The following is a 24,155-nucleotide window of genomic DNA, read 5'->3' on the forward strand; positions in this document are numbered from 1 at the left end:
CAATTATCGGCTCCAAATATTTCCTTACACACACTACAACACTTTACTGCACTGCACAAGTGACCCCCACCAGGCCTGGGCGACTGAAGCATCGCTGCACCTTCGGCCCTTTATATAGGCCGACCATCAGTCAAGCAGAGAGTCGCTCTCAAACGTCGTGCTCGACGCTAGGTAGTGGTCGTTGTAATAGAGTGTTCAGTGACCAATGGGAACGCTCTCTGCTGCTGCCAGCATTTGAGCTTCGTTTTACTGCAATATAAATACCAAATGAGCTCTGCTGCACACATATAGACAATATAAATGATTCTCTGTAATTATGCAGAGTAACAGAGAGCCATTCGGAAAGACAGACTGTTTGCTATACAGGGAGACAGAAGGCTAGATCTAGCCTGAAATAGGCTAAACTAGCAGCACTGACTCTCACTGAAAAGGTCTCTCTACCTTTTGGTTTGCGTCTCAGCTGGCATTTCCGTTAGTTTTAAAAATAAAAAACTTTTGCTTGAAAGTTCAATTTTAGTGTTTATTTGTAATTTGCAGCCAATGAAATGTACAGTAATTTTATAGCATAGCATTTGATTTAATTTATTTCATATTTTTGTTTGCTTTGTATATCAGGCAATAATTCTTACTAAATGCGCGCCAATTTGTTTTCTTTTTCAAAAATAGGAAATTTATATAAAGTAACAAATAAAATTTAATTTAATCAGTGTTTTGTGTGAGGAATTATTGCGTGATATAGAGCAAATCAAAAACGGTTTCTTTTTGTTTTAATTTACGGTTGAATAGGTATTTACTGTCTTCTTATTTATTTTTTTGATATCTAGGTTTAGACATAGATAGAGCTGTAAGTTCTTAAAAATCTAGTTGAAGTTTTTTGATTTTTGTTTCACATTTAAATAGGTTTATTTTTCGATAGTTTGTAGGGTATTAAAACGATTTGATTTCAATTCTGATATTGTTTGCTTACTTTAAGAGGGGTTTCCTTCTTTTTTCTATATATATGAAGTTTTTGTTTTTATATTTAAATTTTTGCTAATTACGTTTTACCCATTTTTCCCGAAAGTAGTTTTTGCTTTTCAATAATACACGTGGTTTCTGCATCGTCTTCTTCTTCTTCGTCTTTTTAGTTATTTTCTTTACAATAAATTTTCTTTGCACCCTTAAATTTATTTTGTCTGTATTTTTAATATGCTTTATATTCAAAGAAATCCTTGACATATTTATTTATTTATTTTTGTTTTTTTTTTACCAACTTTTTTGCTTAACTTTTAATAGTACAACAATTTGTATTTATATAGATATTTATTAGGTGTAACTAGAATTTGCTTTAACAATTGATTTAAATTGCATTTAAACAATTTTAAATCTACATTTAATTTTAAAGTTTTTTTTTTTATATTTAATATTTATTTATTTATATTTTGTAATTATACATTTGGGCTTTGCGCTAATTGCCCTTGAAATAGTCAACAAATGTTTTGCACTTATTTTCTAGCTGATTTTATACACACTTAAAGATCGCTATATCTTAGATATATATGTTTATATATATGCTGTATGGTTCAGTTATAACGATTCCAAAAATTCCATTTGCTATGCTCCCATACCCAAACTATATGATCTAGTAACTGATCTTACGTCTTTAAATAGTTTACACACATTCAATATTCCATTATTTCTTTTGAAAAGTATTTTATTTCTTTCTATTTGTATTTGGAAGTAGATTTCGCTAGAATTTAGTTTTATTTAGTAGCTAAGGCTTATAACTAATTATTACATTTGTATTTTTGGTATTTTGATTACATAGTTCGTACAGCTTCAATATTTGGCAGAAAATATAGTACAGTTGTCAAAAGAATAAAGCTTCCAGAATAGATTCTAAAACTTTTTTTCTAAATTTATTTTACAGAACTTTTAGACACAGACTCAGAAACCTGTTTCTAAAAACAGTTTTCTAAATATAATTTTCAAAAAATTCTAAATATGCAATGTACAAAAATCATGCTCAAAATATTTTTGGAAATTCCCTTAAAAAAAAGTTTAAGCAAACAGTTTTTAGGATGAAAATTGGAAGAGGTTTCCGAACCTCTTTCAAAATATTTTCAACAGCAAGTCAACATTTCATTTCAAAATGAAACTCCAAATGTATATATAAAAATACCGAAACTAGTTTAAATTGAAGTGTTTTTTACAAGAGAAATTTTGGAAACATTTCCAAAATTAGTTTAAATAGAGTTTCAACAGTTTCTTGTCATTCTTTGCTTTACAATCTTAGCTTTTAGTCCATTAAATTATTTTAATATTTATATTTAATTATTTTTGTTGGCTTTCAACAGTTTTCGCTCAACTTATTTACAATTCTCTTAACCTATGTACAGTATATATTTTAACATATATTTTTAATACATTTATAATCTCAATTTCTTATATCTACTGCTAATGCTTTACTTTTGGTATACATGCATGTAGTGAGTGCTGGTGTTCATCTTCTGCTTCATCATCATCTTCCGCTGCCTTTAGTTCTTCTTCTATGACTTCTTTCTGTGGCCCTTTAAATACATTTTTAACGAAGAGGCAAATCCTTTCGCCTGCTTAGCAGAAACGCCTGCGAAATAGTTTATGAAGACGGGAAAAAACTTATTCAAATGTAAATTGGCAAAATTAATTTCACTTAATTAAAGTTTTTTCTCTGATTTTGTTGCTGTCGGCGAGTGCTGAAATGTGCAAATGCAAGTGTTGATGCCCTTTGAAATTATGCAATTTAGGGTATATTAGTTTTGCTCACGTTGATGCAGAAAGATTAGACACTACTCGTCTGTCTTTGTGGATATCCGTCTCTGGGTCTTTTTCTGCCTTTTAAAATCCTATGAGGTATTTTTTAGTCGTGCTAATCCATCAAGAGCTCATCATTCTAAAGCTTTTGTTTTGTTGGTTCTAATTTTAGCCACTTTTAGCCGTTTTTCTGTGCGCTCTGCGGCTTTGTCTAGATAAATACGCACGCATTGTGTTGCCATAATTCGAATGACCCTTTGGGCGCATTAGACGTTATCCAGTCCAGAGCTGATTTAAAACGCAGCTCGCATGCAGATGACAGCGCCGATAAAGTCGACGGATAAAACTTTTTCACAGTTTTGGAAATTTGAGAAATGAGTCGAGAGATGCGAGAAACTTTGCCTTCAAGGCTAACAAATTGTTTCAACTGCCATGGCAAGCGGGCAGCAAAGCGTGTGAGAGTGGATGTGAGGGTGTGATGGCGAGAGAGTGTGTGTGCGTGTGTGTGTGTTGGCCATGGCCAGTGTGTGTGTGTCGTGTGTTTGGTGAAATTGGGCGCCCAAAGCAAAGACACTATACGTTGACAGCCAAATTCAAAACACTCTCTAAAACAGCAACAGCAACTGCTGCAACTACAGCAGCAGCAGCAGCAACAGCAGCAACAACTGCTTAAGCCATATCAATAACGGAATATTGCAGCACATTGCAAATTGAAACTTGTGCAAAGCGAAATTGAAAAAAATATATTAAAGAAAAATAACTGCCAGAGCTTCTGTTTGGACAGAATGGCAATCGTTTTCAATTTCTTTGGATATGTTTTCACGTTTTCTTTTATATACATGCACACACATATGTATGTATGTTTATATATTTCGATTTTCATAACATTGAATATACGTACCTTCGCCTCTTCGCATGCACTATCTAGAGCTTCCCGCTGCGATAATGCACTGGTCGATGGCCGCCAAACAAGATGCGCTTGAAGGCCTGTCGAAACTCTGGACTGAATATCGTGTAGATGACCTGTGAAAAGAGTGAGAGAGGGAGAGAGAGAAAAGGGTATGGGTTTTTATTAGCTAAATTCAATTTCTGTATACGGTTTTTTTTTTTAATTAAATTTGGTTTACGAAAAAGGCATAGAAAATTAGGGATAGCTTGCCTAAATATATGTATGTAGTAAATATGTTTAAAAAATGGCTAATTTTGCAACACTCTCAGGCTATGCTTCTTTAATACCAAAGTAACTGAACAGAACACACTTAAAAATACCCAACTCAACTATCGATAAATATCGAAATGATATACAAACAGTCCCTGACAAAAAAACTTAGGTGGCAACGCTGTCAACTTCCCAACGGCCCATTCTAATTGTCAAAAGCATCGAGTGAGCACGTAAAATAGTTTAGTAGATTAAAAAAAAAGCAAGTAAGTGAAATTCAGTTTTATAGAACTTCGCTTAATACAAACAAAATATTCTTTGCACAATTAGACAACAAGTAAACGAAAATGAGCGGCAATCGTAACGAGCGACCAACAACCAGCGCAGGCGCAGCCGGCGGCGATGGCAATGACAGCGGCAACGGCAAGAACAACGACAAGGGCCAGGGGAATGGAAGTGGAATCGGAAAGGACAACGTCAGCGGCATGGATCGCAAGCGTTTCAATGTCAAGAAATGGAATGGCGTTGCGCTCTGGTCCTGGGATATAGTCGTCGATAACTGTGCCATTTGTCGCAATCATATTATGGATCCGTGCATTCAATGCCAGGCGAATCAGTCGACCAACAGCGGCTCCGAGTGCACCGTCGCCTGGGGCTCGTGCAATCATGCCTTTCACTTCCATTGCATTTCGCATTGGCTGAAGACACGTCCCGTCTGTCCCCTGGACAATCTCGAGTGGAACTTTGAGAAATATGGACGTTAGACAGCTATGGAGATATTTACCCATTTATATATGTATGTGAATACAAATATATGTGATGAATTCTTTGAGTGAATCGACGATATTTTGAGCAAGACTTCTTCCATTGAAGGAAGTTATTTAGGGAATTGAAATGCCATTTCGCTAATAAAATGTATTGTTCTCATCTAAGCGGAGTTTTACTGGATTATATACTGTTAACGGTTCATACAGATGGACTGATGGGATATAATTATTATGGGATTATCTCCTGCTCTTATGTGAGAATTTATGTACAAAGACACGCATATTTCTGGCTGTTAGACAAATAGGGGTATGTATGTCTAAAATCCATCACGAATTTTCTATTCACGGTTGAAAAGGGATTAATTATTCGATATATATCGATAGAGTCGTATAAGCTGCCAACTGGCATTAAAGAGCCAAATAAGGGAGGATAGTTTAGCTACATATATGACATATAAATATCTCATTATACATAATCTATAACTGTGAATGGATGTATGATTGAGATATGCTTCAAAATATGCCAAATACAGATACAGTCATAGTCGAGGGGAAGAAGATAGAGAGAGAGAAAGAGAGACGGACGAATAGGTATGCAAAGGTAAAGATTTTGCTGGCCTCGAGGAGAACTATTCAGTAAGCTCTATAAATAATGCCCCGTAGACAATTAAACAGTTCTTTAAACTATAAAAAAAGAAGTTGCAGAGGAGATTAGCAATGCTTTAAGATGTGTGAACAGAAATATTCATTGCACTTTTAGTTTGATCTCAAAACCTAGTTCCAACCTAGTTGCAAATGCAGGAACAGTCCACACCTATTTATAATTGTTATTTACATATACTCTATATTTGCATAATGAATGTTTACCGGATTCAGCGTCGAGTTGAAGTAGCCCAGCCACAGGAAGAGTGAGGCGACGCTGTCGCTGATCTGGCAGGCGGCGCAGAGCGGCATCGTCAATGCCATCACAAAGAAGGGCAGCCAGCAGACAACGAAGGCGCCCGTTATAATGGCCAAGGTTTTGGCCGCTTTCCTTTCACGCTTCGCCTCCAGCGTCTCCTTGCGTTTGTTCACCTTTTGCATGGGATTCGCGATGCTGGACAATTGCTGTGCCGGCTGCTGCTGTTGCTGTTGCTGCGAGTTGTGGGCTGAATTGGGACTTGGATTTGGTTGCTGATGCAGCTGCAGGTGCAGCTGTTTGGTGCGCGGCTCGGGTGTTACCGCGCCCGAGGCATTTGCGGAGCTGCATAACGGATGCGCCTGGTTGCAGCTGGTTAGCGTGCTGGTCTTTGTCGTCATTGGGCCAGCTGCTGGCGTCGTTGGTGTCTGTGGCGATAGCGCTGATATCGATGTAATTGTTGTGGCATTTGATGTGCTGGCACCACCGCCACCGCCGCCACCGGATTTGCTTGTTTTTTGTAGCTGTTGCATTTGTTCAAGCTGCTGTTGCAGCTGCGGATCCTCAAGCACCTCCACGCCGCCATTGCCATTGGCCTTGCCAGTTGGTGTTGTTGCTCCCGCTGCCGCTGCTGCTGCTGTTGCTGCCTCTCCAGCTGCCTCAGCTGCTGCTGCTGTTGTGGTTGCGGTTGCTTCAACCACATTTAGCTGATGTTCTTGCTGCTGTTCCTCCAGCTGCTCCTCCTCCTGCACGCGCTGCTCAACAGTTTCAGTGGGTTTCAGTTGCTTGTGCTGCTGATTGGCCAAAGCCACCAAATGTGAGACGGTTGCGATTTGGCTACCTGATGTGCTTGGCGCCTGCAAATAGAGAGATAGACAGAATAGTGTGTGAGAGAGAGAGAGAGAGAGCGCATATATCAATATTCAATTTCGGTTTAGCATTACAAATCGGAGCTGGTTGCAATTGCATTCACATAAATATATTTATGAGCAATTCCTCTAAACCAATTCCACTTCCATTTCCGCTCTTTTATGCTTGGCCATTTCTGTGGCTATTCATAAAAATCGCCGAGCAAATAAATACGTGTATTTATTTACGTTAAGCTTCACGTTGAGAATTCACGCACACACCACTCGACGGTGTATGTGTGTGTGTGATGGGTGTGTGCCACGCCTCTGCTATTAAGCCACTCTATGCCGGAAGGAAGCCGCACATTCGCAGGCACTTGGTCAAAAAGGGCTGCAATTTGTCGAGTTGGCCTGCCCGTCGCCCGATCGCCCGCCAGCCCGCCCGCCTGCTGCCTGCTAACGGCATGTCGTAGGCACTAAAATTCATATAATCACCTGTAATTTGAGACAGCAGTGTCCATGTCCATGGGCCACATAATGTGCAGAAGCGTAAAGTGCTAAAATCAACTTTTATGTGTTATAAATTTTGTCTACGGCCACACTGGCTGCCCATCTCTCCCTCTCTCTCTCTCGTTCACTTTCCTCCTAGTGTAAACAAGCACACGCAGGTGCCGCACATTTTGCGCCTAGAGATGGCGCATAAACAACTCGTGCTGAGATATCAATAGGCGCGCGCTTTAGGTATGTGTGAATGATTGCGATAGTTGCTGAGATCAGCAATTGCGTGCGAGAGCTTTAGTGATGCGGAAATGTGGCGATAGGCAGGATTTGAATTTTAACGATGTTTGATACCTGGCAAATATCGATAATTGCAGCAAGAGCAGTTCATTTGCGATAGTTGCTGCTCAGCGAGTTTCAAGGCGATTTGAATTTGATTTTTCGATAGTTTCTTTATATCGTAAGCAATATTTTAATTGTTGTTAACAGCTGTTTGAAATATTTGTTTACATCGTAAAAAAGCTATGAGGGAACGCTTATAAAACGAAGAAAGAATTAATGCCAAATGCCAACGCTCCAACGCCCGCTTATAGGCTTAAGATTCATTTAAAATTCTTAGCTTTGTAACAGATAGAAGTTTTTCAGCACAAGTCTCGTCTCTAATTTGAGAGTCGTGTTTTTTTGGCTGGTCTGAAGAGGGCATTGCTCACAATTAATGGGCCGCACGGACACGGCGCCAGAGTCGTTGCCAAATGAATTTTATGACTTTGATTCCATAATATATTGCCTGGTTGTTATAAGCGTGTAATTGATGCGCTGCCACAGCCCAGCGGAGAGAACAGTAACGAGAACAACCAAGAATGTTGCAGTCGGATGTAGCTGACTGCAAGATGCTTGCTCATTCATGGAGGGATTCTTAGTACGACTTTTCTCTAGTCTGATTTCGACAGTATATAGTATATACAAACGCTATGCTCATCTCTAGGCCTTAGACTGGACAGACGTCAAGATTTACCTCTCATAAAACCCATATACTCTATTTAACGCCTTGAGCGTGCATAGAAACAACAACTCTGAGTAAAATTCAAATTTTTCTTGGTGCCGGACCACAAAAATAAAAAATGCATTTTCAATTTGCCAAACAATGAAGCAAGAAGAAGACTCAGCAGGAACTGCAGAACGAACAAGGGAAGAGCCCTTGCGTCTTGTCGACAGGAACAGGTCAAAGGCAGGAGAGGGCGGCATATAAAACTCAATGGCCATTGGGCACAAAAATTTGTACAAAGGGAAAGTGTATAGCATATGTGTGTGTGTGTGTGTGTGTGCAACCTAAGCTATGGCCATTGTCAATGCCATTGTGTGTCATTCAGCCGGAAGGAGATAGAGAGAGAGTGTGTGTATGTGTGTGTGTGAGAGAGAGAGCGAGCGAGTGGGCGAAAGGGAGAGCGCGTACAAACAAATGTTGCAATTTCATTTGGTTTCGGACTGAGAGGTTCGACTTGATATTTGCTGCGATTTGCTTTCATTTCGTATTCTTTTCGATTCCGACCGCACGTAAAGCGAATCAATGCCAAACTGCAATTGAGAACGTACACAACAATGCGGTCTAATGACTGCGCGTTCCATTGGCTTCTCTAATGGCCAATACACGGAACGGTAATAACTTTTCAATAGTGGACGAGACCGAGGCCGAGGCCGATACCGAGGACAATGTGAGTGGAACAGTTGCACAACTGTTGAGCAGCAGCAGTTGAACAACTTTGGCTTAATTTCGTGCTGAAACTTGAAGATTACGCATACGCCGCATACGCCGCATACGCCGCACGGGCCAGCTGCAAGTTCTTTCATTTTTTTTGTTGTTGTTCAGCAACTTTTAATTTGAAATGTTTCGCTTTTATTTTTTCCCGAAGAGTTGAAAACCAGAAAACCAAAAACCCTAAACCAAAAAACAAACACAGCAACAAGCTTAGAAGTGAGCGTTAACAAAGTGTAGCACACAGACATACAGACACACATACATACTCTCTCTCTCTCTCTCTCTCTCATACTCTTATAGCTAATATTTTATTTATGTGCCCATTGACCACCCTTAACTTCTCTGTGTAGAACAGAACGTATTCGCTTCTCTCTCTTTCTCTCTCTCTCTTCTTCTCCCCTTCCGTCTCTTGCCCTACTCTAGCCGCCTGCATTTAAGTGAAATGTATATTTGTTTCAATTTATTTGCAGGCGCCACTTGCGCCTTGCATTGACTTATTGTTTTTGTTTCCAATTTCTTCTTCTGGCTTGTGCGTTGGGTAAGTGTATTTTTAATGGCAATACTTTGAGCTGATTAGCTACGGCGGGCGCTATGTTAGAGTATAAAAAAGAAAGGAATACCTTCTCAAATATGTAAAAGACATTAAGAGAAAACAGGAAAAATTAGGCGAATGAAAAAATACAAAATATTTTAAAGAAGACACCAAGAGTAAAAATGTTACAAGACTTTGTGGAAGAATATTTAAAACTTTACAAAAGCCGACAGCTAAAATACATTAAATAACACAAAAGTATATTGACTAGAAAATGAATAAAATAAACCCTTAAAATCTAAAATCATTTAAAAATAATTTATCTAAAGGATTTTCAGCATTTCATTTTTTTTTTTCATAGTTTCTAGCAACTTTGAAATTATTTTAAATAATTTTCGATATCTATACAGTTACTACATCTAATTAAATTCCAAATTCAATTGACACTTCATCTACTTTCCGCTTTCTACCTTCTCAAGTCAAGTCTCACTTTTATTTACCGTCAATTGCAAAGTTTTTCTTACTCTGCTCGATGGCAACGCTTAGTCATCTCTTTCAGCAACTTGCACTGGAAAAGTTACTCGAATTGCATTCCAAGTGCAACAGTTTGCCAAGAAGTTGCTCAACTTTATGATTTATGCATAATTAAATTGTATTCCCATTTGGATTTGAGCTCTATTTGCTTTTGTGCAATCGCCGATTTGCCATGCGGGATTTGAAGTATATGGAAAGCTTCGGTGCAGCACAGTTTGCTCTAATAAACTCTCTTGGTAGCTTTTTTTCCCACTGATTTTGGTTCCTTTTTTTTCCTATCCTTCCTTTCCTATTTGTTGTTGTTGTTGTTGCTGATTTTTGTTTGTTTTTGCCTCTTGGCTCATATAATAAACGAAACTACTATGATAAATGTATATATATTTGCTTGCGGCTATGCGTGAAGTGTGTGTGTGTGTGTGAGTGTCGTAAGTGTGTGTGTGTGTGTTTGTGAGTGTGTCGTGTGTTTGTGTTTATTTATTTGGCTGTCCACTTATTTGGCTCACACACACACTCACACAGAAACCTGGCCCAAGTAAATATTTAATCTGAATGCATGTGAACGTGTGCGTGTGTGCGTGTGTGTGTGTCTGTCCTCTATTTGCTGGCCAGGCAAAGGCAAATAGCCATGCGAGCCATGCTGCTGATACGCTTAGTTATTATGGCCAAACGAAAGCTGTTAGCCATAAGCTATCAACATATTTTCTTCAATTACTTCAAGCGCATTGAGTGCCCACGTTTTCACGTTCCCGGTTGCTGTGCTTTGTTTTCATTTGACTGAAACTGAAACAGAGCTGAGATGGTTTTGCATGGCAACGACACCCATTTGGTATCCTTGTCACAGACTTTCTCTCACTCTCTCTCTCTCTCTCTCTCCCACTCCCTATGTGTGTGTGACTTAACCTGCATGAAACGCACTCAGCGACCTTTTGGCCACTCGCTACCAATTTATTTCGACTCGAAGTCCGAGGCTTGCTTACTTTTTTATGTTTCGATTTTCGTTGCCTTTGCTTTAATGCCTTATTATTGAATGTGTGCGCGACTCTGTGTTTATGTGTGTGTTTGTGTGTGTGTGCTTGGCCATAAAAGGCTAGCTGAAATTGAAGTACATAAAATGCCTGCTAAATACAAATTTTCGTTTTTGTCAATAAATAAAAAATAAAAATAAAAAAAATGAAGCTTTGCCTGCATTTTATCGCTCACATTTTGTATAATTTGCAGGCTTAAACCTTTTTCATATAAATATTTATATAGATGTCTATATGCAGCTGTAGCCGCATATAAAAGAGAACGCTTCCCAACAAATAATAAGAGTTCATCTCTTTTAATTCGTATTTATCATTCGCACACGTGTCGTATACGTAATCCGCATGTACTATATAAAAAGTAAATCGATTTATGCGTGCATAAATCAAACGTCAGCCGAACTTGATGTTTAGCTAACGACATGTGCAAGTTTCTATTTGGATTTAACAGGGATTACGCGCACAGGACACGCAACGAAAGACTGGACAAGGATTTGATATCCTATTGTGGAGTGATTAAATCGGGTAGATTAGTTGCTGTGTGAAGTGTGTGAGGGTGAGGGTGAAGTTAGGCTCAATATTCCTAGACTAGACTCTATAAGAGATCAGTTTGACTGTCCTAAAAAAGTTGGAACTTGTGAATTAGAAACATTCAAATGTAAATAACTCGAAGACTACAACAGCTAGGGGTATTACATTTACTTTATTGACTTCCTGCGAGCTATAAAATATTAGAAATATTTTCTTTTTTCCCCGCTTAGACCTTGCGAATAATAATAATATGTGAAATCTCGAATATCTAATACAGCAACAGATCATCTAACCGTCAGGCACACCCCATTAAATCACTCTCACGTGGTTCCCTTTTTTTTTTTTTTGGGCATTCAGGAAGCAAACTCAGATCGTTGGGCACATGTCAGGCGTTATGAAATTTGCTTTGAGCGCAGCTCTACGTACCCAAAAACGAAAAAAAAAAACAAAATCGGGAGAGCAAAAACCAATTCGAAAATCCAAATCCCCTGCTGTGTGGACTGGGCACACACACACACACACACTTACCTCGATGCCGGCGCGACTTTTGCTATCCACATTCGAGCTACTGAACTCCGTATCCTCCACCGTGTTAACCGTATTCGTTGAGTTTCCCTCGACCAGGCCCAAAGCCGTGCTCCCGCCAGCAGCTCCTCCTCCGCCAGACGCTGTGCCGCTCTTATTCTTAGCCGTTGAAAATTTGCCAAGACGTAAGCGCAGACGATTTAATTTGGTATCTGAAGAAGCGCCAGCAGCGGGCTGGAGAAAGATAGAAAGAGAGAGAGAGAGAGAGAGAAAGGATTAAAATGATGAATGCTGCATAGATTTTTTTGAAGTGTTATAAAAATTAAATTTGTTAGCCTATATATACATATATATATATATTTTTTTTTGGGCCATTAAAATGGACAAGAATAGCTGCAAATTCGCATTTACTTCTGCCGGCAAGAGGTGAATTGTTGTTGCTGTTGCGCCTTACGCTTCAATAAACCGCAATTTGTACGCATTGCCAAAATGGGGAGGCATCGGCCGGCAGGCGTGGCTGGCTTTTACCATATGCATATGTAAGTGGATACGTTCGTAAATAAATTGTGTATATTTGTTACAGTCACGCCACAGTGCCAATACATATATATATGTATATATGGTATATGCCTATGTATGTATGTATGTATGTGTATAGAGTGCCTGCTCAAAATAAATTTCACGCTTGACTGCTTCGAGCGCTTGACCTCTTTGATTTGCGCTCGTTTTTTTTTTTCACTCCTTTTTTTGTTGTTGCTTTGCTTCCTTATAGCATCCTTTTTTTCTCGTGCGGTTGTCGTCGCCTTCAATCCCCACCAAATTAAAGTAATTGAGTAGTCAAAACCTTTTGCCTCATCGTCAGCATGCTGACCCTTTGCTCAAGACTCGATATTGCTTTAAATAAATAAAATTATGCTGATTTTGCGTTCGTGTGCGGAAATTTGACAAAAAATAAGAATGGCAAAGTGAAGAAGAGAGATGGATAGAAGAAAAAAGGAAAATCATTGGGCCTGCCAAAGTGTTTTGTATGTGTGTGGCTGTGTGTGTGTGTGCCTGGTCGTGCCCTTAGCGCTCAGTTCGCATTTCCCCAAATGGCGTGAATATTTGCGCAAATAGTATTAAATGGATTTGCAGCTAGAGCAACGCATGTGACCTTCATTTTGTGGCCAGCACAAGAAGTGTAATTGCTCTGTCGCATGCCAACACCTAAAGTGGCCCTTAAAGACACACACAGAAAGAGAGAGAGACAGAGTGAGTGTGAGAGAGAGAGAGAGAGTTCGTTTTGGGCCTGGGCAAAGGGTCAGCTTATTAAATATTTAAAGCCAGCAGCTGCTTAATTAGAGAAGCGCTTTCAGGTGCAACTTAATCCAACTGGGCGCTGACAGCTATTAAATTGAAGAAGCCAGACCTCTAGTTTCGTGAGCCACTAGACCTACAGCTACAACTACAGCGCTAGAGCTGAGCGCGTGTGCGTGCTTGGTGAGCGTAACACGAGAGCGCACGTGTTTGGCATTGAGTTTGAAGTGGATGATGAAGGAACTGCTTGAAGGTCTGACTTTAACTTTGATGCGATGTGATTTGAGAGAAATTTTAGACAATTTAAAGCGAACTGGACGCGACTGCGCACGACTAGACAGGACTAGGAGCGACTTGAGACGACTTGATATAGCTTTGCTACGCTCAAACACGACTTGGCTTGGCTTGATATGGCTGGGTCCCAGCGTAGTCCAACTTTTGGCTTAGATTTGAAGCTGAGACAACTTAACACGACTTGTCAAGTCTTCTTGATATTGCAGTACATGACTTTAACTCTTTTGTTGTGACTTTGACACGACTTAGAGGGAGTTTAAATACAACTTAACACGACTTGACGTCATTTTAAGCGTTTCAAGGCGAGGCTTGAACTGAATATGGTTAGACTCCATCTTGCCCGAGTTTTAAACGATTTGACATGAGCTCAAATGACTTAACACGACTAAATACGACATGATATATCTAGATTTGATGCGACCATACACGACTTAGGTTGGTTTGATATGAGTTTGACTCGACTTAAAATAACTTTGAAAGAAAATTTGACAAGAGCTTTGACATGAGTTGATATAGAATTTTATAGATATAGTCCGAAATAAATAAGAATCAAGTTTGACATAAGGTTATATGCATTTTTATAGATAAAGTCCCACGTAATTTAGAATAAAGATAATATAAGTTTTTAGCACTTTGATGAACTTTTTAGAAGTTCGTCTCAGCAAAAAGGATGAGATCCTAAACCGATAACTATGAATTTTAGTAAAGCAAATATATGGGTATATAGTTAATGCACAGTCTATACATATATATCTACCATATATATGTTTCTAAAATCTATTATCTATCAACAGCAAGTAGAACAGACTTGGCAGTAGAAATGCGAGTTAAAAAATCTTCCTAAAATTCAAATCAATAATTCAAATAATAAATCAGCAATAGTTTATATAACAGCACGCTTCATTTTCCATATAATCTACATAATTGTCAATATACAAAACTGAAAATCAATTTGCAATTGCTTATAGTTCCAGTAAAGTGCTTAAGCTTTAAATCTCCATCCACACAGCACAGCTGCCATAAACTACAAGTAAGCTGAAGCAGCCAACTCGAACGCATCAATCCACGTAAACTTTTCACACACAACCCGAACGATATATACATACATATACGTATGCATGTGTGTAGGCATACATGTGTCTAAATAGTAGTATGTCTGTAATAATCGCATTTTGTAGGCAAGACGCTAATTGAATTTGCTTTGCGTTTCGCATGCTTGGGATTGCGTATACGCAGCATTGGCTTCGTTTGTGGATTTGATGCCATGCGGGTAATCAATGCGTAATTGAATCGCTGATAACTTCAAAGACACCCTCACACACACGCACACACACACATACATGAATATACCATAAAATTGGCGTGCTAAACAATTGGCAAAATGAAAAAAGGAGAGAGAGAGAGAGACAGAGAGAGAGAGAAAAGTTTGTGTGCGTGTTGCTCGCATGCTTAGCCATAAAATACCATGGATTCCCCTTTGGCGTTTGCTTAGATCGAAAACTAAACAACATGGCACATTAACGTTATTTAAATACTAAAGTAAACGCACACACACACACGCGCACAGCCACCCACCCACTTATAGATAAGACAAACTGTGTTGCTGCTATTCCCAGCGTAGTAAAGTGTAGCATACTTTTCAGCAGCAGCAACAGCGACGACGATAAGTAAAACCCAGCTCAATGTGTATTTTATGTAGATGTGCCTGTCAGCTGTCGCTATCTATAGACACTCTCATATATATATATATATATATATATATATATATACATACGCATGTGTGTGTGTGTGTGTGCACATTTATTTAAGCGTTTGCATAAACGATACTTGGCCGAAGCCATTTTGCCACTTTGGCTAATTTATGTAAATTGTTTTCTTATTTAATTGTTTTTCTTGCGAGACATGTGTTGAGCTTCCACATATCATTGTGTGAATGCTGCTGTGTGTGTGTGTGTGTGACATTGTCTCTGCTATATGTGCGTGCGTGCGTATGTGTATCCAATAATTTCTTTACATGCGATTTATGCTGCCTCTGATTGTGGCCAAAAAAATGTCGCTCAAGTGCCAAGACGCAAAGCTGCTGTCAAACAAACACTGTGCTACAAAACAGGAATTTGGCTTTATGTTAAATAATTATTTGTATATTTTTTAATAAAATAATAATTTTTTATAGATATATTACATACAATTTTATATTTTTAATATAATATAAAATGTAGTTAATTTTTGTAGCATAGTGTTTTAATTAGTATATTAATGAAAACTATTTTTTAACTCTAATATTTATAGATACGAATAGAAAAAACAATAATTTTTATATCTAAAAATTAGAGGCCATGTAGCACAGTGTTCGTGTCTTTGCTTTGCTTTGATATTTGTATTTAAATTACTTGAGGTATAGACGAAACTTTTCTCTTCTCATCAAATCTCAGTCGCTGAATTTGAATATGAAACTCAATTTGAGCCGCATGCCGTGTAGCACAGTGTTAATGTGTCTGCTTATTGTTTTATAAACTTGATTGCCAACAAAGTTAAACTTAATTTGCCTTCAATTTAAAGTTGCTGAACTTGAATGTGAAATTCAATTTGATGCCATGTAGCACAGTGTTAATGTGACTGCTGTTGTATTAAAAATTCATTTAAATTATTTCGACGAGCAAATGTAAATTTTTCCATGAGTCTTACTTTAAGCTGCAATGCAATTCCAATGCCGCATGCCATGTAGCACAGTGTTAATGCGCCAGCTCTTGTGTGTGTGTATAAATAGAAGAAAACAAAAGCACAACTTGCAAAAGTGTGTGGCATATGGACAATTTTGGCCAAAATCTGTTGGGGTTCTTGTCGCTGCTGCCTGGCTGTTTGTCATATGGTTCTGGTCATAATGTCAATATCTCGAGCAATCAATTTGAGCTGCTGTCACTGGCTGTTGTTGTTGCATTTGTTTGCAAATGTAATTGTGATTATGTACGAGTGGTCAAGGCGGATACTCACAGAGAACGAGCGAGACAGACAGAGAGAGAGAGCGAGAGAGAGAGAGAGAGACAGACGTTCACTTTATCAGTGTTGTTGAGTGCAAAACATCTGGGCGTTCTTGTCAGCATCACTTGGCCATGAAGAAGGACACTCCAAAGACCGATTGCTTTTTGTGTTTAATGTTACATTATTATTAATGTTTGCCCTTATTGTTGTTGCTGCTATTGTTGCTGCTGCTGTTGTTGCTGCTGCTGTGTTGAGTCATGTGTGGCATTAGTCGCATAGCCAAATTACACATAATACCTTTTCGCTCAATTTGCCTAATTGCCTTTCACTATCGTATATTATGTTAATTACAAAATCAATGCGTACGAATATATACAGTGGCATAAATAACATCAATTCGCTATTAGAAATTTAACATTTGTTTCGGAATGAACTACTGCTGTTAAAAGCTGCGCTCTCCTATCTCTCTTTACTGTTAAGCTACATGCAATAATATATGTAGCCCTAACAGCTAATGTTAAGTTTCCAGTCTTTCATCATTCCCTGTAACTAACATTGGCTTAATTAACAGTTCCTTTTGAAAGTGTTCTGTAGGTGTGAAGCTTGCCTTGCTTAACCACAGATCAAAGGGAGCAACGGCCTACTTAACATAACAGTCACTGTTATGCTTTACAGCTTCAAATTGATTCCATAGTAAAAGGCATGCATACATTAAGCCATCAGACATATATAGCTCTATTTATGTAAAACTGAATTTCAATTAAACAAACACACATTAAAATTAAATATTATGTGCTAAGCTCCGTGTCGATTTTCAACATTAGTCGAGTTTTATTAGTTTCTGATGCAATTTAAATCATTTGCAGGGCAAATTTCTGTTAGCCAGTTAGCCGAATGCCACTTGGCGCTACGAATTGGCCATAAATATGCTAAATGCAAATGCAATTAACTGAAATTTATGTGCTGCCAGCGGAACAGAAATAACAACATTTTTCATACGCGCTCATGAATGGTAGCAGAAGAGTATATTGGCTTGCTAGGATTTTAGATGTGAAGCTATCAGTATTGGGTATGTGTGTACTCCCCTTTAAGACCATGGCAAATCGAATAAAGTTTCACTTTCTACAGAACTCTCAGCGAACGTGTATTATGCAGTCGTTGATGCTCGACTGCAAAGTTCTTACTTATATTTTTATAGCGAAATATCCAAAAAACTTTGCTACAACAAATCTTTATTAAATACAAAAAAAGAGAGAGCAGAGATGAAGGAGATGGAAAAATTGTAACAAAGCGCGCAGCGGGCGAGCTGCGAAATTTGTTGTTGCTGTAGCCAATGTTGCTGTAGTTGTTGTAGTTGTTGTTGTATGTTAGTATAAACCCTCGTCAAGTTGCAGGAAAGCAATTTTCAATTTGAAAGCATTTAGTTGAATAAAAAAGGAATAACAAGAGAAATAATTCAAATGCCAATGGCTAGGCGTTAGCCAAATGCTCTGCTAAGCCTGAAGATGAAAGCTCAAGGAAGTATTAACTGCATTTAAAAAAGAGTTTTAGCATTCATAGAACTTTCACAGATTTGTTGAACAACTTTGGATAACAGAAGTACATTTGGATTCATAGTTATATGAAAAGATATTGGGCTTTATATGAGAAATACTTATTTTTGATTTACTGAAACTTTTAATACATATATGATATACATAGTATATATCATGTTAGTACCTAACAGCTTTCAAAGCTCCACAATAACCAATTGCATACAAATTGACTCACTTAGCCCATAAGCTTCGGGGTAAGGGCATCAAAATGCCTGCGCTGAGTGGGGTAAATATATTTTAAAATCAACAAGCAGCCCAGGCCAGTGAGTGGCACCAAATGGATGCGTGTAGCTGACTCTGTATGTACATCTGTGTGTGTGTGTGTGTGCGTGTGTTAGTATGCTGGCATTGGTATTGGCATGCGCCTGCTGACATGTAACCAACACATACACGCATACATATACACGCGCGCCGGACATGGCTTGGACATGTGTACGTTGGCAAATAGTGGACAACTTGTCTTGTTTGCGCATTGAATTTGTGATTCCAATGACTTTTTGTCAGCTTCGCACTGCCCTATGCGATTCTCTTAGGTGCTTGAGTGGCTATGTGTATGTGCGTGCGTGTGTGTGTGTGTGTGTGTGTTTATGCGTGCGTAGGTTGGTAAGTGGTTGCAAACATTTCCACGTCAAATGGTCATTTTCAATTTAGTCAAAGCATTAAGCTTAAGCTAAGTAGCTGCGGTCCAGCATCTCAGCTAGTTATAGACAAAACAAAACAACAACAACAAATAGAGGAAGAAATGGAATTTGTTATAGAGAAAACCTGCAATACTGTGAGCTAGACGAACTGCAGATGCTCTAGCTGACTTAGAGATTTACAGCCTAACAGAATTTCAGAGTAGAGCAAGAGCTCAAAAAGCAGGCCTAACAGAGCTGAGTTGCCATAGAACAAAGGTGTATATGTAAAATATTAATAGCTAACATTACCATACAATAGCGAGGCTGCAGAGCGCGACTGTTAAATTAACAGTATCAAGAACAGATCAACAGTGAGCGAGGCTATGTTAATATAAGTAGAGTTGCTGCAGCCTGCAGCTGTTAATCTAACAGCCGAGAAGAGGGCCACAGAATGCTGAGTGCATGAGTAACAGAAGCTTAGCTATGTTAATATAAGTAGCTAAGTATACAGAGTTGCTGCAGCCTGCAGCTGTTAATCTAACAGCTGAGAAGAGAGCCACAGAATGCTGAGTGCATGAGTAACAGAGAGCTGTACACACAGATGCGAGCACTAAATAATGACTGTTAAGCTAACAGCGCTAGAGAATGTGCTGTAAAATATGAATGAGTATTTAATGAGAGATCTGAAGACTGCAGTCAGTGGCTTAATGAAATGAAAAGCAAACTCTGTTGTTGGCTGTTAACTTAACATAAGTGAACTGTGGATATGTAAAGGCTTTTGTATGTAAGAGTAACATAAACATCATTATTGTTGGTGCTATTTAAATAGCTAATTAGCAATGAATGCTGAAAAGGTTATTTCCATTTGTGGTATACGCTCTCTACTTAAATTTTGAGCTATAAATAATGCTCTTAGAGTATTTCCTGGAAGGTTCTTTGCAAGTTAAGGAATACTAAAAATGGAATTTCAATCAGCATATATACATACCTACATACCTAAATACCTACTTATCCACACTGAGCACCGGTCGGCATAGTCCCAGGTTTTTTTCTACGTTCCTCAACTTTCTGCCGCACCTCAGGCGCTAGCTGAGTTTGCCTTTTAGCAGCTGTGGCTGTGCATTTGCTTCAGCAAATTTCTAAAATGCATTTTTAAACACTTAAATGAAGTTCAAGCTGGCTAATTACATTTGGGCGCCCCAAGGCTGTGGCCAAATCGTGAGCATCTTGCATATATGTTAAGGGCATATTTCGCCTCAGCTCAAGCTGAAGCCTTTGTGTGGGGGCGTGGCGGTCTAATAGGTTTTCCACGTCTGCTCCTTGCTGTCTCCCCTTCGCTATCTCTCTGTCTTTTACCTAACCACCCCCATGCGCTGCGCTGACCTTTGACTTGGGCTCTTGTCTCGAGTCGATTTTGTGGCTGGCTTCGCGGTTAACTTCATTAGAGTGCATAATTGCAGGGCTTTGGTTGCACGGCAAATTGTGCTGCGGCTTTGGGTTGAACATGCTGCCACACACAGGGTGTTTCACTGCGGCTGTGGGTGAGCTGCTTGAGCCATGCCACACGCCGTATTAAATTGATGTCTATTTAGCTATGGATTATTCCAGAAATTTTCTGCTCGAAAAAGTTGAAATATTTTTCTTTTGTAGCTCTTAACTTTTATTGAGAAGCTGCTTTACGAAACTTGTTAAACATTAAAAGCTCACAAATGGATAGCTTTTTCATTTTTGATTAAGCTACGAGCTGCATGCAGCAAATATGGGCGTGGTGGGCGTTGTTTGGAAGCAAAACTTAAGAATTCGGCTACAAATTGATTATTGATTCTTTGGGTAAATGATTGCGAATGGAATTTTTGGCAAAATCATATTTAAACTTGCTTTGACTGTTGAGAGCTGAGAGATAACCGGAGTTGGAATATTTTTTAGTTTGCATTCATTTTGATTATACCCTGCACATGTGAAGAAGTTGCATGTAGCGTATATTGACTTGAGTATGAGAGATGTAACAGCTCTTAGATAGCGTGACTGACATCGTCTTGGAGTAGAGATATTCATGAGTGAAATGGATTATTAATCTTAATGTGTTTTAGGGTATCACTCAGTGCGTCTTTCTCGAGTTCAGTATTCCTTATTATTCATAAAAATAGTTTGAATATGTTAACAGTTCAACTGCTTATAGAGTAGGTAATGCTAGAGTATACTTGGTAGTTGAATAAACCCACATTATTTCTATTTATGAATCAGCTTCAGGTGTCTCCCAGTTGCGTAGTCTTGGGACTATTTTTACAAGGTGTATAGGGAATAAAAGTTTAGTATAATGTATCCCAAAAGTTTTTCTTTTCTTCAAACAGAAAATTTAAAGCTAAAGCTGTTTGAGCAGTAAAGTTAGTAAGAATAAAGCTTATCCAAAGCTCATTCCAATACGATTTAGCTCCCCTTCAATCAGTTCATCTCTCCATGCTTTAAACCCACTTAAGTTAAGTATTGCTATTCACCTGATTATTGTTGGCTGTCATGTCAACGGGGCGCGGTCGTCGACGATGAATGCGTTTCCTGGCCGTCTGATAGATTTTCCAGTACAGAGCCAAAATGACCAGCAGTGGCACATAGAAAGTGCAACAGGTGGCAAATACCTGAATGAGGGAAAATACCCATTAAAAACCATTCATACTGTCAATAGATATACCAGCTACATTACCTGATAGGCCACATCCTGTGACACCATGCACTTTTGCTGCTCGATGCGCTGCAGATAGTCGGGATCCTTCCAGCCAAATTGTGGCGCCAGCGAAACAATCACAGAGGCGGACCACACGCAGAAGATCATCATGAAGACGCGGTTGCTGGTGCGTGAATGGATGTAATCAATGTTGGTCACAGCCCAGTAGCTAGAAGAAGAGCCAAACAAATAGAAGATAGAAAATAGAAAATGGCGAATGGTAAATGGTATATTGAAAATAGAGCAACAACAATAACAAACAACTTTTTATTTTTATTAACAATTGTTGCAACACTTGAGACGCGACGGTGTTTTTTTTTTTTTTTTTTTTTTTTTTTTTTGGTTTTTTGTTATTTACATTCTCTGAAACGCGCACAAAATGCAAATGAAATGCTGCATAAATCTAGGCAGGCACACACACCCCAACACACACACATACACACACATATGGCGCAGCGTCAAAGTAAAGAAACGTGTTCGATATTCGAATTCCGTTCAACAGTTTTTCTCTATTTTTTTTTTATTTAGAACATTTTGTTACCATTTTTTGTTTGTATTTGTTTTGCCTCTCTCAGGTTTTTTTTTCCAGGGGTTTTGTGTGCCAAAAACATGTTTTATGTATGTATGCAAACCGGTGTGTATGAGTGTGTGTGTGTGTGCGTGTGTGTTAGCCAAGCGAGGCATTTTTGAAATTTCCATTTCTAAAGCTCGAGCCGCCCAAGTCAGTCCACCTAACTTTGTAATGTGGTTTGCCAGCCGAAATTTTGCATTCTCTCTTGAGCTCGATTCGTTTGAGTTTTTCAACAAGAATTAACTTAATTATAATTGGATTGAAGTGAACGTATTTCCATAGTAGGCATTTCCAATCAAATGTTTTCAATGGAGCACAGAAATTTATCCTAATTTGATTAAAACTAAATTTTTACTTCCATTGAACTTTTCGCAAATGATTTTTCGATTTGAGCTTTAGATGTAATCAATGTGAATTCTAGATAAGAAATTAATTGCTAGAATTTTTGTTTGTTTGTTTGATATAACAGAAAGAAATTTCCTAGAATAGTGGGAAATTAAGGGGAAAATAGATTATCCATTACTGTATTCAATAAAAGCAAAGAAAATTGTATTCTAATCTAGAATTTTTAGGTTCTTTATAATAGAAAAGTTAGTCGTACATATTATTATGCTGCGATAGCTCTTATTAAATATTTCTAAGGCTCCTAAAAAGTTTATATAATTTTTTTAAAATAAAGGAATCATTTTAATAGATTGCAGGCAAGATTTCTCTTGGAGCAGACACTGAGTAGAGCTGTTAGAGTACTGCCATTACATTTACATATTCTAATTGAAGTTTTCAGCTTAAAGTTCGGTCTAGAGTATTAGCAAAGTTTTCTATGCCCAATGCCAAACTATCTTTTTTTTTTTTTTAGTTACCCACTTGTTCGTTCAGCCTGTGAGTAGAGCAACATGGCTAAACGAGTTTTTAAATGCTACGTGTATGGTGACTGACACACACACACACACACACACACACGTTGACACACACATACTACATGTACTGTGTGTTATGAAGCCGGCTTTAGACGTATTGGTACTTCAACGTTGCTTGTTGCTTAGGGCCAAAGGCTTTAAGAATGCCAACTATTCAACTGTGTGGCATAGATAATCACGTCCTAAGGCAGGCAGGCAGGCAGGCAGCAGGAGAAGCAGGAGTGGGACTAGCAGCATCATCTCTCTGTTGTTGTTGTTGAGGTGGCAGCCATTAAGCGGCTTTTTCAGTTCTGAAGTTTTGTCAGTGTTCAAAAGGTTGTTAACCACAGCAAACCACCGGCTATGCGTGTGTCTGTGTGTGTGTGTGTGTGTGTGTTTCCAAATGAATGTCAAATTAATGCCGGCAAACCGCACATTTCAAAATTTGACAGCGAAACACTGTACAATTTCTTTAGCTACAATGCTGACCGCAGCGCTTAAAGTGGCAACAGCAATTTGTTTATGTATTAATTAAACACAATTTGCATAAACAAATATTATGGCAGGCAATGCCGGAGCGGAGGCCGAACAAATGTGTTTGCAAGTTTAAATCAACAATTAATTAAGTTGACAAAGCACTCGAGACGAGCAGCTGATAGCTGCACTCGATATATATATATATATATATATATATATATATATATATGTATATAGATATATGTATATATATATATGTATATATATGTATATACATCTGCTTTAAATGTTCTGCAAACTTTGCTAAGTGCCTCTGGGCAGCATATACATATGTGCTTGTGTGTGTGTCTGTGTGTGTGCATTTGCATGTGTGGAGCCCACTTACACGCTAATGACAGCTGCATAAATATAAATACAATTATCGATATGCTGTACATTTGCTTCAAACTCAATTAAAAGGCACTCAATTAAAAGCTAGCCATGCATACGAATCTTTAGCTCATAGCAGAGTGCTCGCTGATCGACTGACTGATACCCAGCAGCTCAAAAAATAATTAATAATTGTTTATATTAATCGTAGGGAATGCCACTAATTAGTTGTGATCAAATATGCATGATAAATGTATATGAAATAAGGAATACATTTAAGGAATTAAAAGGCGATTTGAGCTATTAGTTTAACTACTGGAGATTATTAAACTCTCTGTAGAGAACCTAAAACTCTTATTAAAATCGAATTAAAGGTATTCCTCAAACTTAATATATGTAAAAAACTCTAGGGTATATTTTCAGTGCAAAATAAATAAACATATACAAATAATTATGGCTATTAAAATTAAGCTTCAACTAGGGAATACCCCAAATAA

At 38.3% G+C, this 24,155-nt stretch overlaps 2 protein-coding genes across 2 annotated transcripts in view; one reads left to right on the forward strand and one right to left on the reverse strand.

Moving 5' to 3' along the window:
• Positions 1-1,287: 1,287 nt before the first annotated feature.
• The window catches only part of 5-HT1A (5-hydroxytryptamine (serotonin) receptor 1A), an 84,693-nt gene continuing 61,825 nt past the window's right edge, over positions 1,288-24,155 (reverse strand). The window contains exons 6-11 of the mRNA XM_018106724.3: positions 21,325-21,514; positions 21,122-21,259; positions 11,846-12,076; positions 5,566-6,453; positions 3,674-3,795; positions 1,288-2,605 (exon numbers count right to left, since the gene is read on the reverse strand). Coding sequence (XP_017962213.1) covers positions 3,697-3,795; positions 5,566-6,453; positions 11,846-12,076; positions 21,122-21,259; positions 21,325-21,514 — 1,546 coding nt within the window. The 3' untranslated portion in view covers positions 1,288-2,605; positions 3,674-3,696. The remainder of the gene's footprint in view (positions 2,606-3,673; positions 3,796-5,565; positions 6,454-11,845; positions 12,077-21,121; positions 21,260-21,324; positions 21,515-24,155) is intronic.
• LOC108655043 (RING-box protein 1) lies at positions 4,091-4,772 on the forward strand. Its single transcript, XM_018106729.3, has 2 exons — positions 4,091-4,197; positions 4,262-4,772. Exon 2 carries the CDS (start codon positions 4,279-4,281, stop codon positions 4,693-4,695), a length of 417 nt encoding a protein of 138 aa, XP_017962218.1. The 5' UTR covers positions 4,091-4,197; positions 4,262-4,278; the 3' UTR covers positions 4,696-4,772.

The sequence above is a fragment of the Drosophila navojoa genome, chromosome 5 (assembly GCF_054131105.1).
Source record: "Drosophila navojoa isolate 15081-1374.11 chromosome 5, UAZ_NAV_1.0, whole genome shotgun sequence".
Taxonomy (NCBI): Eukaryota; Metazoa; Arthropoda; class Insecta; order Diptera; family Drosophilidae; genus Drosophila; species Drosophila navojoa.

Coding starts and splice junctions, on each gene's coding strand:
- LOC108655043 (XM_018106729.3), top strand. CDS start 4,279: ATGAGCGGCAATCGTAACGAGCGACCAACAACCAGCGCAGGCGCAGCC.